Below are 13881 nucleotides of genomic sequence, written 5' to 3' on the forward strand. Positions count from 1 at the left end.
TTTACTCAATCTCTCTCGCTTTGTTTCATGGTTTAGATATTGGTCAGCCTCCTACTTCCCGATAGACGGCCTTGGCTATGCCGCAGAGGGTCAGAGGGACTGCTCCTACGTCCTTCACAACTTTGGGTGAGGTCCTCCATAGATTTTGCTGTATTCCTATATACCTCTCATGCAGGATATTAAAGGAAGTGTACAGATCTGGGTGAGGTGAGGAATTAGCTTTTAACGTTTTGCCAGATATTCAGAAACCACTCTATAAGATGTCACGGAGCATGCAATTCTAAGGGGTATAAAAAGTTTATTTGATGAAAATCGGTTTTGAAATGGCTGAGATATCCAAAAACAAGGTGAAACAAAGAGATCCTTAAGTAAAGGCGTGGCATGTCGCCTTTTATTATTATTATTTTTTTTTTTTACATTTCAGCCATTTGAAAACCAATATTCATCAAATAAATGTTGAATCCTTCTTAGAATTACATGCTCTTTCATATTTCATAAGAGGTTTCTCATTAGGCGTTTTCACATCAGCCCGATAAGAATCCAAGCTCGAGATATTTTTTTATTTCCCAAGTCAGAAAATAGCGCGCTATTTCGAAACATTGGGCTCATGTGAAAACGCCTAGTATCTCACTTAGGAATGTTAAAAACATGAATCCCCACCTCAACCAGTACAGTACAGTCCCTTTAAAGACCCAGTAACAAGGAGATACCATATTGAAGGAGGAAGGCTGCCCTGGCCTAGATATATGTGGCTACAACAAAAGGATCCGAAAGTCAGGGGAGGTCAATTTTCTGAAAATGGCATGACATTATTCCCTTACTCTTCTACTTTAATTTTATATATAGCACAACTCATAAAAGTACTCTGTTGCGGAGATATTGATGATATTATTAGCGCATGTCAAGTGGTTAAGGAAATCAGAGTTTCGAGAAAAACCTCTTCAAAGTTTGTCTTCCGACGCTATCATGATCAAGGGGAGGCGAGACAGTTATCACTGCTTGACAATAGAAGGCATGCTCCTAGCGACTTCCGCGATGTTCATTCAAGCTTAGCGCCAGCGGTCTATGCACGACCAATCAGTAATCAGGATGCCACGTACTGACCAATAAGATCACTCCCTCGTTGCTAGGGGCGTAGTCTAGCTGCGGCGCTAAATCCAAATCTTTGGGCACGTTTCTGTTACGTTGAAAGTCAGAAAGTCATGGCCCAGAAAAACGCTGATTTCTTGCCTTTCCTTTGATCATTTAGCTTCGAAATTTCGGCAGATGATAGACAAAACATTAGACTAAAAATTTATGGCAAAAGCAGAAAACCGATTGTTTTGACCAATTTTGATGATGCAAGTTCAAACTCAATTTTCTCTGCTCAGCCTTCAGCGAATTTAGTATCCTTTTGTTGTAGCGGGTCACATATATGATAATCAGTATAGCAAATTGAGAGTTGACATAGATTAAAAATGGTAGATAGTGTAGAGTTAATTGTTGCTTTAGAATTTGTTTTTCTCACAACATGAAGTGAAACTTTTTTCTTCTCTGCAGCATTGCAAGAGTACATTACTTTTCAAAGTGTTGTAATCGCATTCGTAGGAAGAAAATTCCACTTGCAATTAAATGAATGAGAAGAACACAAAATTGTAGCAGAGGTTTTTTTTTTCCTTTAATTCTTCCTTGATCCTTTATTATGTAAAGGCTTTTTTTTTTTGATTGAATTACCCAATTAGGAAGATTGTTATAAGAATAATTTGGCAGAAAACTTTGAGAACAGTAATCTATCATCTACAAAATTCTGAATCTTGCAGAATATCAAAACAAATGTGACCGTGCATCACAAAACGAACAAAAAGTCGTACACACTGATTTTGCGTGAGGACTGAAAATAAGTGAAATGGGTCAACCTAGCTGATCTTGACTTTTTCATATTTTCTGAAAGAGCAAGTCTTCTTTTGCATTATGCTAAAATTTGGGGTCATAAAACGGGCAGGAAAGTGTGTTTTTTAGCAGCTTATCTCGAACATTTTTGGTAGAATAGTGTGATTAGGTGTGTCTTTAGAGTCCCTTTTTCATTTCTGAAAAACCTTGTACACACTCTTCACTTTCAACTCTAATAACTTTTGAAAGGATAGTGCTACTGCTTTGAAAATTGGCGTTAATTATGGACAGAATGGGTTAATGGTGCATGCTTAATTTCAGTTTAATCTGATAATCCCTTCATTGTTGTTACTCCGGTGGTTTACATCCTGTTTTTTTTGTCCCATTCACCTCACAGCCAGCATGGTTTGGTAAAGATTAAGCGCTTGAATAGGCACAGCACTGTACTTCAGAGCCTCTTTTCTCAGTTCACGCTTTTCCTGAGTTTGTGTTTTCTTTCCAGTATTTAGATAGGTTAGGAGAGTCCATTTGATTTGAGTTATACATCATTTTAAAGCTTAAAGTCTGCTCTCTCAGAATATGGTCTTAACTAAAAATTCATGTCTGGCGACTTTTTGTTTGTTTTGTGGTGCAGGGTCACAAATGTTGTCCATCAAGATCAGAACTGGTGTCATAAGTGTAAGGAAGTATAAAACGATATAAAATGAATGAAATGAAGGGGGCAAGAAATGTTAGGAAAGTAGGAATTCAGAATCAAAGTAAGAATCAGTAGAAATTGATAACCCATAACAGATGAAAAATGGAAATCAAATAAAAGAAAAGAATGTCGACCTGTTGCTGTCCAGATTCACCAGCGCCATCCGGAGTGCCATGACATTTAATGGCAGTGAGGAGATTGCTGTCGGAGGAGGGGAGGAGGTCTGGGTCTATGTGAACAAGGTCCTGGTCCTACAGGTCCTGAGGGAGTACCAGACCATCACAAAGTGCAAGAGGATCAGTCTAGCCAACGCCAACGGTTCGTTTCTCAAGAAGTGCCAAATTTTGAAAATGTTTTCTTTAACAATGTGACCGGTTTAGAATACCTGATCTGCATTGTTGTACTTGCTTACCATGTAATAGCATGTGTTTCAAATATTCTGTAAAATAATGGTACTGTACATATACAAGTATGTATGTGAACAATTTTACTATTCCATTGAAGCATGCAATCAAGATTATTCCGTTTTGTTTTGCTGAAACATTTACCATGCTATAACTGATTTCAGCTGTGTTTAATTCATTCACTTTAACTTGAAAAAGTTGTGGAATTATGCAAATTCAACAGAAGAATATTTTAGTATTTTGTAGTCTGTGATTGGATAAGTGTGACTAGCAAATAATAGCAATGACCATTGAGAGTTGAATGGATGCAAAGGAGAAAGCATCTATTAATGACAGGAATATATTTGCAGATTAATATTATGTTGTACATGTACATATGGACTCATATAGACGTAAGAAGCAAGAATGTGAAATTTGTTTACTTTATTTTAGTAATATATTTTCTCTGACAGGAGGAGGGACCATTACACCCCAAGAAGGATCAGTTATTAATGGAGAGTGTGTCACAACCAGCAATGTACCAGCCGAGGCTCTTTCCTTGAATCTAGAGGTAAGTTCACATCATAAATGCCAAGATATTTTCACCCTGGTGTTTATCTTTATACACTTTATTCCACGTTCAAGTTCTCTTCTGAATAGTTTTGGGTGAAATCAAATTAAACATTGAAATCATACCTTGTTTGATCACACCAATCTATAGACAGGGGCATTTAGCATAGGGGGGGGGGGGGGAATCAGATACTGACAGAACAGGAAAAAGAAACTTGTATTAAAAACATTCTGTGAATCAACCACAAACAAGGATTTTTAAATCTTATCCCAGCAGTGAAATATGTGATCACTTATAAGTTGACGTAAAAATGATAATACAAATGATAATGCTTTCTACTTGTTCAGCAGACAAGTCCACCTTCCAATGCTTGTCATGCTATGATGCACATGAAAGGTCAACATTAGGAAACAAATTGTTAATAGTCATAGTCATGAGAACTCATCGGATGTAGAATAGATACATATCCCTGCTGTCATATTACAGGTTGGGACTACCTACCGACTCGACATCTTCCACACCGAGCGCCAGATGTGTGCCTCCGACATCTTCCTGGAGTTGAGAAACTTTGACGTGCTGGAGGAGGGTGAGAGGTTCATCGACTACTCTGTGGAGATTAGCGAGGGACTTCCCGTCAACGGTATCGTGGAAACCATCACGGTGGCCGACCCCTTCTCTGTTGGTCCCTTCTACAATGTGTCCATCATCAGCGGTGAGAGACAATTTCTGTCAAATTAAATAAAAAAACAGAAATGGTTGATTAGCATTTCTGCTTACAAGTGTATAGCAGCAAATGTGGCAACAACGATGACATGCATTAACCCTAACTAGGCCAGGGGGGGCCTCCGAGGACCCCCCCCCCCCCTCGACGTTCTGCATGATGTATCGCTATCGCGAAAAGCTATCACCGCAAGTCTCCCGCATCTTTTGACACCAAATTTGCGATGCCTGGGCGCACGGTTCCGAAGTTGCGCATAAATAATTATGTACAATGTGCATGTCAGACCAAAAATTGCTCAAAAACGTGAATTCATGTACAATATCAATGCAAACTGTGCTTTCAGGCAAATTTCATAAAAGCATGACTATTTTGGGGTTTTATTGATTAAGATCAATTGATAACATATTTTCTTGTTCGGAACAATGTCCCGGACAAATTTCATCGAAAAAACAATGAGAAATATAAAGTTGAAAAAACAGAGAAATATATAAGAAATTAAGAAAAACAATAAAAGACTTAAGAAATTCTTTCTGATGGCACAATTTTTTCTCTTACACTGTACATTTGCTGAGGACACTATAAAGAATATTTACACAAAAAATTTGCCTGTTTTGAGCTTTATTTAGTGATTTATATCAAATTGTCTTATTTCATGCATCATTATGCATAAAGTAGCATAATTTAGCATAAATGATATCTTTTTGAAAAATTAACTTCATAGTATTTTAGATTACGTCATAGGCAATGTGAGCTCTATCATCTACCTAAATAGCCCGGCCTAGTTAGGGTTAAGCAAATTGTAGCACTTGTGATGCCACTACACTGTCTCTAGTAGTTGTGACTGCATCTTTTGATAAACTGCTACAACATGTGCAATTGCTCTGGCAGCTGCTGCACAATGACCAACAAGCTAGAAACATTTTTGCTGTTGCCATGGCAACTTTTATTACTATTGTTTGCACTAAGCACAGTTGCCATGGCAACAAGGAAGATATGGTTTATGCAATAGCTGCTTGTTTTGTTCAAGAAAGTTGTGCTTATTGTAAACTCTTGCGAAAATTGAGGAATGCTGAACAGAGACGAATGACTGCATTTTGTATTTTTGTTTTTTTCACCTTGGCATATTTTGCCGACTTTGTTAATTTCCATTACCCACTGAGGACGGGCTGATTTTGCTACAGCACGCATTTCCCATAGACACTTGCCTGAGTATACTCGGGACTCGTCCTCAACGGGTTAATAAGAGAGTGTCTCGTATCAATGTAAAATGCTCTTCATGATGACATATTTTCTTTTGCTTCTTTTACATAGTTGTACAATTGCATGTGCTTGACAATACCATAATATTTCTTTTAATTTCACCCTCTCAGGTAACGAAGCCAGACATTTCATTCTCAAAAACTACACCAGTGATAATCTTGCTGACGGCGTGTTCCCCTCCACTGTGGAACCTACCCCCACCTACACCATCGATGGAATATCCTTCCTCACTTGTGCAGTAGATCCAGTTCAGAGTAAGTGTTTTTGACCAACTCAAAAAAAAAAATAAAAATTCATCAGTGAATGTTAAATGAGGAACAACTTTTTGAAATGTTTCAAAGTGCATTATCTTGTTTTTTCCTCTGAGATTCTGAAATCTCATTTATGTTTGAGCAGAACCCAAAGTTTGACAACAAATGACTTATCAGTGTATTTCACTATTTTCACAATGTAAAAAATCTGTGTTTTTGGTGTGAGAAGGAATACTTGATTTTAAGAGACATAAGAGCAATAAAATGTATGTCCTTGCTGTGTCTTCTGACTCTTTAGTTCCTGAGCCAAACATAGCGGGCCATCAGGAGTACGACGTCAACACGGACCAGGTGCTCCTGACCATCGATGTCGAGACGGACTACGAGGTGGCTGATGAGTACCTGCTGGTCATCAGTGTCATTGATGACAACGCCTCTCCAGTGCTCAGCGGGGAGGTCGCCATTAGGGTTGGTTTCAATTTATCTATCTTGTTATTCCTTTACTCAACATCAGCTTTCTTGTCATTTTCCACCATACTTGTACATGTATTCCCGCAATGCCCATGTTAACCACATGAATACTTTTAACCCGTTGAGGACGAGTCCCGAGTATACTCGGGCAGGTGTCTATGGGAAATGCGTGTTGTAGCAAAATCAGTCCATCCTCAACAGGTTAATACCAGTAATTGACATACAATTGTAGTGTTGTAGCGTGTTACCACCAGAATCATGGTTTTGGAAGGTTTTTTTGTGTGTTCCTATCCAAGTAATCTGAAGAATAACATGATTATATGAATGAAAACAGTGAAATATACGGCATTGAATTTAGGTATTATTTTGCCCACATCGAGGCCCTAGGTAATCAGCTAAGTATTTTGAATCAATACAAGTCAAGAAGCATTGCATACACGTAGTTCCTTTAAATGTCAAAATTTTGAACATACACGTAAGTTAAGTGCTCAGACTTGATATTGCCTTGATTCATGCACAACTGTGAAAAAAACTTGTTATTTTGGCAGCATTAAAGCTCACACAAATCATCATTTTTATACTCGAAAATGCTGCCAATAATATCCCTTTGGCTATAGAGTTTATGATAATAAATAGTTTTGTAAGTACTGCACAAGTAAATTGTATGATGGATTTTAAGACAACTGGTTAAAATTATATACACCTACATGAAAATCTTTCCTGACTTTGTTGAATAAATTAAAACACCTCGACATGAGCCTTTGAATTTGTTCAAAATATTCTTTTGACTTTGACCATGAATGCATTTTCTTTGTTTTTGTCAGAAGCCATTGGGCGCTAAAACTTTCAGAGCATCTTAACATGAATGATAGACGGATCAATCAAGTCACATGTTCAAATTGATACATAACGCCATGCATCTGTAATCATTTCTTCTCATTGCTCACATCTCTTACGTGTCAATCTTCCAGATCACTGTCTACGACATCAACGACAACTGCCCCATCTTCAACGGCAATGACAGCTTCCACTTCTTCCCCCTCCCCGTCCTGACCCAGAATGAGCTGGCCAGGGTCAACGCCTCGGACGCCGACTCGGGAGTCAACGCGGAACTGACCTACCTCTCTCTGGCATTAAACCAGGAGTGAGTTTTGAAGACCATTAATGCTTATGCCATATGAATTTTTGCTACTTTCATTCTGGTGTTGTTCATGGAAATATGAAACTCTTGTTGAGTGTGACATGTATGCTCGCATTGTACTGGTACGCAAAAAATGACAACATTTTTAACTCTTTCTGTGTCACATTTGCACGTCCGAGTCAGTCGACAGCACGCCAAGTTCACATATTGTGCTGAAACCCCCAAATCCATCCAAATTGATCAGTAAAGCACCAATCACCGATATCATAGTACAAATGTGGTCGTCGACTATCAAGGGCGTGTTCCTAACATGATGCGGGAGTAAATTCTAAGTTGCTGTTACTGTTATACGTATGTGCAAAAGTCATTCCTCTACAATACTTTAGCTACTAGTCACTTCAAAGAAACACAGTCATTGATTTCTCATACAATTTACATCAAAGCAAAACTTGTCATTTTCTCTACAAATTTGCTCGCCACATGTCTAGGGTAAGAGAAATCTATAGAAGTAGGTATATGTGTGGCGCTCCGTCGGAATGAGTCAAAAGTCGCAAAAAATGAAATCGTAGTTATGCCTATATGTGAATTCTACAGACTCTAAGCTTTACACTGATATGTAATACAACTCATTTCGACATCCCTGTAGATCACAAAAACGAATATTAACTACGCTTACGATGTCAGTCCTTTTTCTAAATAACGGAGAAAATCGCTCTCAAAGTTCAGGTTAGGTTCAAGCTCACAACCTGTTTCTTTCGCGGGACGAAACAATACAACAGTCCTGCTTAGCGACGGCGTTTACGCTCCATCGCACGCACTACCGTATAAGGCGATAGCTTGGGTGTGTAAGATAATTAACCAATCGCAGGACAGGTCTATCATTAACGATTCTGACCAATACGGTCGTCCGATGTAAACTTCGGTGCGTTTGTGTCCGTGCCGCTGCCGCCGCATGAATGAGTCGGTACGCGTTGTGTGTCGGCTGCGGTGTAGTTTGCCGCAAGTTTTTAACTCACAAACAATAGGAAACAGTAGAAAGAAAAAAGGCACGCAATGCGTATTACGAAAAGCGTCTATAGCGAGAGCGTTGATCGCTTCCATTCTCCTCCCATGTTGTTGTCAATGGAAACTATAGAGGATGCGTTTAGCAAGTACCAATACCTAAATCGAACCCGAGTACCTATTGTAGCATAGGCGGGCACGCAATGCGTCTTACGAGAAGCGTCTTTTAGCGAGGGCGTTGATTGCTTCCATTCTCCTCCCATGCAGTTGTTGTCAATGGAAACTAAAGAGGATGCGTTTAGCAAGTACCAATACCTAGATAGAACCTGAGAACCCATTGTAGGCGGGGGTTCAAAATGAAGTTAATTAACGATAGTCGTCTTTTGAGATCGTATTCTTTGCGTGTACTAAAAACCCTCAAATTACGCACATGGTCGTAATGTTGCAGAACATCAAAGACTGCTTTCGCGTCTGTTCTGCTGCAGCTATATACAGCCGTAACATTCTGAATTCCCGCCATATTAGGCACATATCCTTTATAGGCGTTGCGTCCACAGAATTATCGCTTATCAAGCTTGCCAATGTTGCACGTACTATACGTATCAGAAGCAAAGGTTGATGTAGGCCTGACAGCTTCACGTTGGGTTTATAATTATGACTGTATCATGAATATACTTCTTATTCTCGGTCACTTTTGTAATACCATAGCATATAAAGACTCGTTAACTTGTAGCTTAAGCTTATCTTTTTTTTTAACATCACATTTACAATCTTTACAATTTTACAATCTTTCTGCATTTGTGAAGTTGAGTATAGATAATTATAATGACATACATTCTAAATTGATAGTTAGGCCTTCCTCATTTCGTTTTGTATTCACAAACCTTACTAAAATAAATGATTGCTTGATTACTTTCGGGTAAAGGAAACACCGGAAAAGGAACCGCATTTAATGTGTGTGTGTTGTTTGTTGTTTTTTAACGAACCTAAGCTAATAGCGAACCATATTTCATTGTATGATTAACAAACCTTCAGAATAATCAATTGTATTACCCCCCCCCCCAAAAAAAAAAACCAAACAAACAAACAAACAAACATTTCAATGTCATGTGTTGCCAATAGTGATAAAAGGCCCGTTTTTATTTAATAGTATGTCTCAGTACTCCTGTGTTTATTTTTAAGGATGTGCCTCACCTTATGATTGCGATTGATGTTCAGCTATTTCTTTCCCGCAAGCTTGAAAAGGAAGCAGCTAAAGTTCAGGCAAGGAGACTAGTTTTCTTCCATGAGATACAATCATAATTGTATCAGGCACTATACAAAACGGTTGAAATCTGCTGAAAGTCGAACTTCGTTTTTTTTTTTTTTTTTAATTCCATTTCAAGCGGGGATAGACTAGAAATGAGTTTGTCTATACTGGCAGGAGACATTAGTTTTACAGTACATACTCCGCATTTAGATAGTCGCCATATTTTCGTGGTCAGAATCAGATACACACGTGATATTATCATAAAAATGAAAATACAAAACAACTAACACGCCATAATCGTACAAATATTATGAACTTCAATGAATTAGTGACTATACTTACCTGTAATAGTCCGCATAAAAAACAAGCACGCCAATCAAATAATTTGATAGAATTAATAGAACATACAGCGATATCATGCGTGGCAGATCAAATCAAGTTCAATTGGTGAGAAAGCTAAATGAAGTTAAAAAGTTGACTTCTTTACGTTTCTCTTTCATTTTATGAAAACAGAATTACATTGTATATCTACTGAAACGGATTGTCTCTGTTGCGAGCGATCGCCATATAAAGCATTTTTAGTCTTCTGAGCAAATCCGAATCCCTATATACTTTAATTTTTGCTTGATAATGTAACAACCCTTATAACTTTACAAAGGACTCGCAAATTCAAAGTTTCAAAACGTATACTAAAACATTACATTGTACACGTTGTATTTCAAAAAACATTTTGAATGCGTTGTGTGTTAGCATGTTAATGGAATCAATCTGCCTTTTATTTTCCGTACGTAAAGCGCAAAGAAACGTAACCAAATGTTACCAAATACAGTGGAATGCATTGTACGGGGTGGTATCATCATTAGAAGTATATCCCATTCCTTTTTCCTTTTATTTGCTTGAAGCAGTAGTCAAACCATGTGTCATTATCGCAGCGCCATCACTTAGGAATTAGAATGTATGAAGATAATCGTTACTCATTTATTTCATGCTATTATTATAGCATTTACATTTTCCAACTGTTATTGACAGTATTATGGTACTGTATGGTTACGATTACGAATGTTGGTTATGAATTCAAAAGACTGGTTCATTAATCGAACCATAAAGGTAATAGCTGTTTTGAAAGTAGTTCGGTACAAGTTCGAAACGCAAACGAAATCATCGTCATAGGGGGAACTGATCTAGAAAACTTGTTTAGGTCAGTAAAGATTGCCGTATGCAATCCTTGTAGAAAGTTTTGACTATGGCCATCTTTTGAGCATTTTGAGAAACTATATAAAGAATTATTTGTTTGGATTATGCCAAGAATTAGTTTGAACTATGAAAATAAAAAGGCGCGGTTACCTCAACAATGTCGTAGTTCGATTAGACATGATGGGTGAAGTGAATTCATGACTTGTTGATTAATCCTTGCTGATTGATGATGCGTAGATGATACCTCTGTAATCGTAGTCAAAATTCGTTTGAGCAATGAGACGAAAACCAACAAAACAAAATGCCATGTATCATCGCTCGAGTTTCCAACATTTGTCGTCACCCGACCAACAATAAGTGACGAATCAAATGGAACATTTAATTGTGGGAAAGCGGACTGCGTTACGATTTTTAAACGTTGCGAGCAATTCTGTAAAAAAAAAGAGAAATGAGGCAAAGTTCAAGAAATTAGAAAAAGCACGTAAATGCAGGCGATCATGTTTAATAGTCAAAGTAAGAGATTACAATCGGCCATGCGGATGTATATGATTGCCTTATTTACATGTCTGATTTCTATAAACTATGTTATATTTAAATTTAAGTTCCCTTCCCTCCTTGATAGAAGTTATGTTGGGTTTTCGCTAAAGGCATTTATTAGGACACGCTATAAAAACGACAACAAATGACTAGTTACATCAAAAGATGACCTATGCATGAACCACAATAATTTTGTACGTTCTGATATAATGCAACTGCTTGTTTGTCTGTTTGTTTGTTTGTTCGCTTGTTTGTTTTGAATTACCATGGTCTTTGTCGGGGGAAGATGAAGAAAAATAGTAGAGTGTATCACTCCCAAATCCGGATGATTGCGATAAGTGTGTATTCCCGCCCTTTCTATACAGGTAAACGATTTAAGCTTGGTATGCTATTATAAAAGCCTCGTGTCGCGCAGAAGAACTGATTCCGCGATCACTTTCAACCTTTCATAAAATTCACGTTTTAAGATAGTAACGATAGCTTGTAGGAGATAAAGTAAGTTGGCGTCCCTGGCTGTGGTTCTGAACACAAAAGGGGACTGAAAAAATCTTTTACAAATTAGCAGACATAATGCCGATCCTCCAACACTGTCGCTCCGTTACGTCACTAATTCTACTATCAATAGCGAAAAAAAGAATTGTACTGGTTGCGTGATTATCCACCCCGTGATAGCAGGAAGTTACCTTTCATTGTTCAAGGCTTCGTTGATGCCGGGTTTACTCGGATACAAGGCGTGAATAGTGTCGTCCGAGTTCTTTCATTCGGAATTCCTCAGAATACACAATTCAATAGGCAATTAGCGCTGCTACTTCGCAAAGCTGTTAGCCAAATTCTTTGCAGACTTGACCTCTCACATGTCAGCTACACGTAAGACACGACAAACAACTATCATTACACACATTCTGATTTAAAAAAAAAAAAAAGAAGAAAAACACTTTTGAGTAGCGACACAGCTTTCTGTCACTTTCTCATAGGTCCTACTTCTAAAAAATACACAAATGACAAGAGTCAGAATATCCTCCAAAGGGAACACGAGCTATTTGGGCATTGATAATGTTTGTCGTCCGATTTCTCTCCATGCCGTTGCGGCCCAAACTATCATAAGAAAATAGGGCAATAAGTTTTATTAACCGGGGAAATAAAATTACGCATTACACACATTTGGCTTAAATTATCATGCGAATTGTCGACTTTATAAAGACGAGAATAATATTGACAACTTATGCCATGCTATATCTCCAAAGATGAACTTTAAACAGCAAGTCACATACCAGGGAACGACAGTTATACATAATTATTTGAATGAATTCATTAATGAGGCCAATAAAAGTTGTAAAAGTACACACACACACACACATAGAGAAGTTTCAAGTTCGATATGTGATCATCATTAGCTCATTGATAAAGTATCATAAATTTTGCGTGATCATTCGTTGGAATTTTTTTTTTCAGCGCCATTTATGCGTCACATCAATCACCACTTCATGAAATGTGGTGCATGTATCAAACGCAACTCGCTGGTCATGCAATCGATAGCCTTGGTCAGCTCACTGTTATTGCGTAATTAAGCCCTCGCCGCCGCCGACGCCGCCGCGCGCACCATGCTTTGTTTTGTCTTCAATGGGGTCAAGAGCAATGCTTCATTAGCATACGCCCTAGCAACGGAGGCGGAGTCTCAATCGGGCAAGAACAATAGGTGCGAAACGCAGCGCAAAGGCGAGCGTTCGAAAAAAATGTAACCGAAAAAAATTGTCTCAGAAAAACTGTGATTTGGGACACTTGTCCTCATTTTTACACGCTGAAATTTTCTGTACAAATAGATAAAACGTCAAGGAATCAAAATCCGTCATAAAAAATTTTCGACCCGAGTAGTGCTTCCCCTTCATTTTCGGCTCATTACGGGAAAAGTCCCCGTGCGACTTATGACTCATTTTGTCGGAGCGCCACACATATACAAGATTTGAAAAGCAGACTCTTTTCCCAAAGCATTGCTACATTAGTGTCTCAGAATAATAGGGCATTCATGGAGTTTCCATCATGGCACATAAAGAGTTAAATACTTTTTGTACTTGTTCAAATACAGACCCATGGGAGAAAACTCGACGTTCTACCTGGTGCAGATGATCGTGGCTGTGGTGGATGGCGGGACGCCCTCTCGTGGCGACGTGGCCACAGTGAACCTGACGATCAGCCAGACGTGTCTGTACGATGTCCTCGGTGATCCGATAGAAACCGTCATCTACACTAATGAGACCACCGGAGGCTTGTTCCTACGAGTACCAAAGTATTACCTCTTTGAATATGGTGAGAATTTGTCTATCAACCCTTCAGTCACAGAGAGATTTCAGGAAAGGCTAATTTTTCCACCAAAGGAAAGAGGGAGTTTCAAACATTTATACACTGCTGTAGTCAAATTGAGCCAGTACTCATCGAGAGACTTTGATTTATGGAGCAGAAAAAGTAACAACATCCACATTTTCACAGACATCACACATCACACAGTGGTGGTGTAAAAAGGGGGGCTCCATCCTAGCT

General features: G+C 38.4%; 1 protein-coding gene across 1 annotated transcript in view; it reads left to right on the forward strand.

Annotated features, from left to right (window-relative positions):
• The window catches only part of LOC140246870 (uncharacterized), a 110976-nt gene that overhangs the window by 69780 nt on the left and 27315 nt on the right, over positions 1–13881 (forward strand). Inside the window, exons 35-42 of the mRNA XM_072326196.1 lie at positions 37–126; positions 2715–2884; positions 3423–3520; positions 4007–4232; positions 5612–5755; positions 6051–6220; positions 7195–7367; positions 13430–13650. Coding sequence (XP_072182297.1) covers positions 37–126; positions 2715–2884; positions 3423–3520; positions 4007–4232; positions 5612–5755; positions 6051–6220; positions 7195–7367; positions 13430–13650 — 1292 coding nt within the window. The remainder of the gene's footprint in view (positions 1–36; positions 127–2714; positions 2885–3422; positions 3521–4006; positions 4233–5611; positions 5756–6050; positions 6221–7194; positions 7368–13429; positions 13651–13881) is intronic.

Source organism: Diadema setosum, chromosome 3 (assembly GCF_964275005.1).
Source record: "Diadema setosum chromosome 3, eeDiaSeto1, whole genome shotgun sequence".
Lineage (NCBI taxonomy): Eukaryota > Metazoa > Echinodermata > Echinoidea > Diadematoida > Diadematidae > Diadema > Diadema setosum.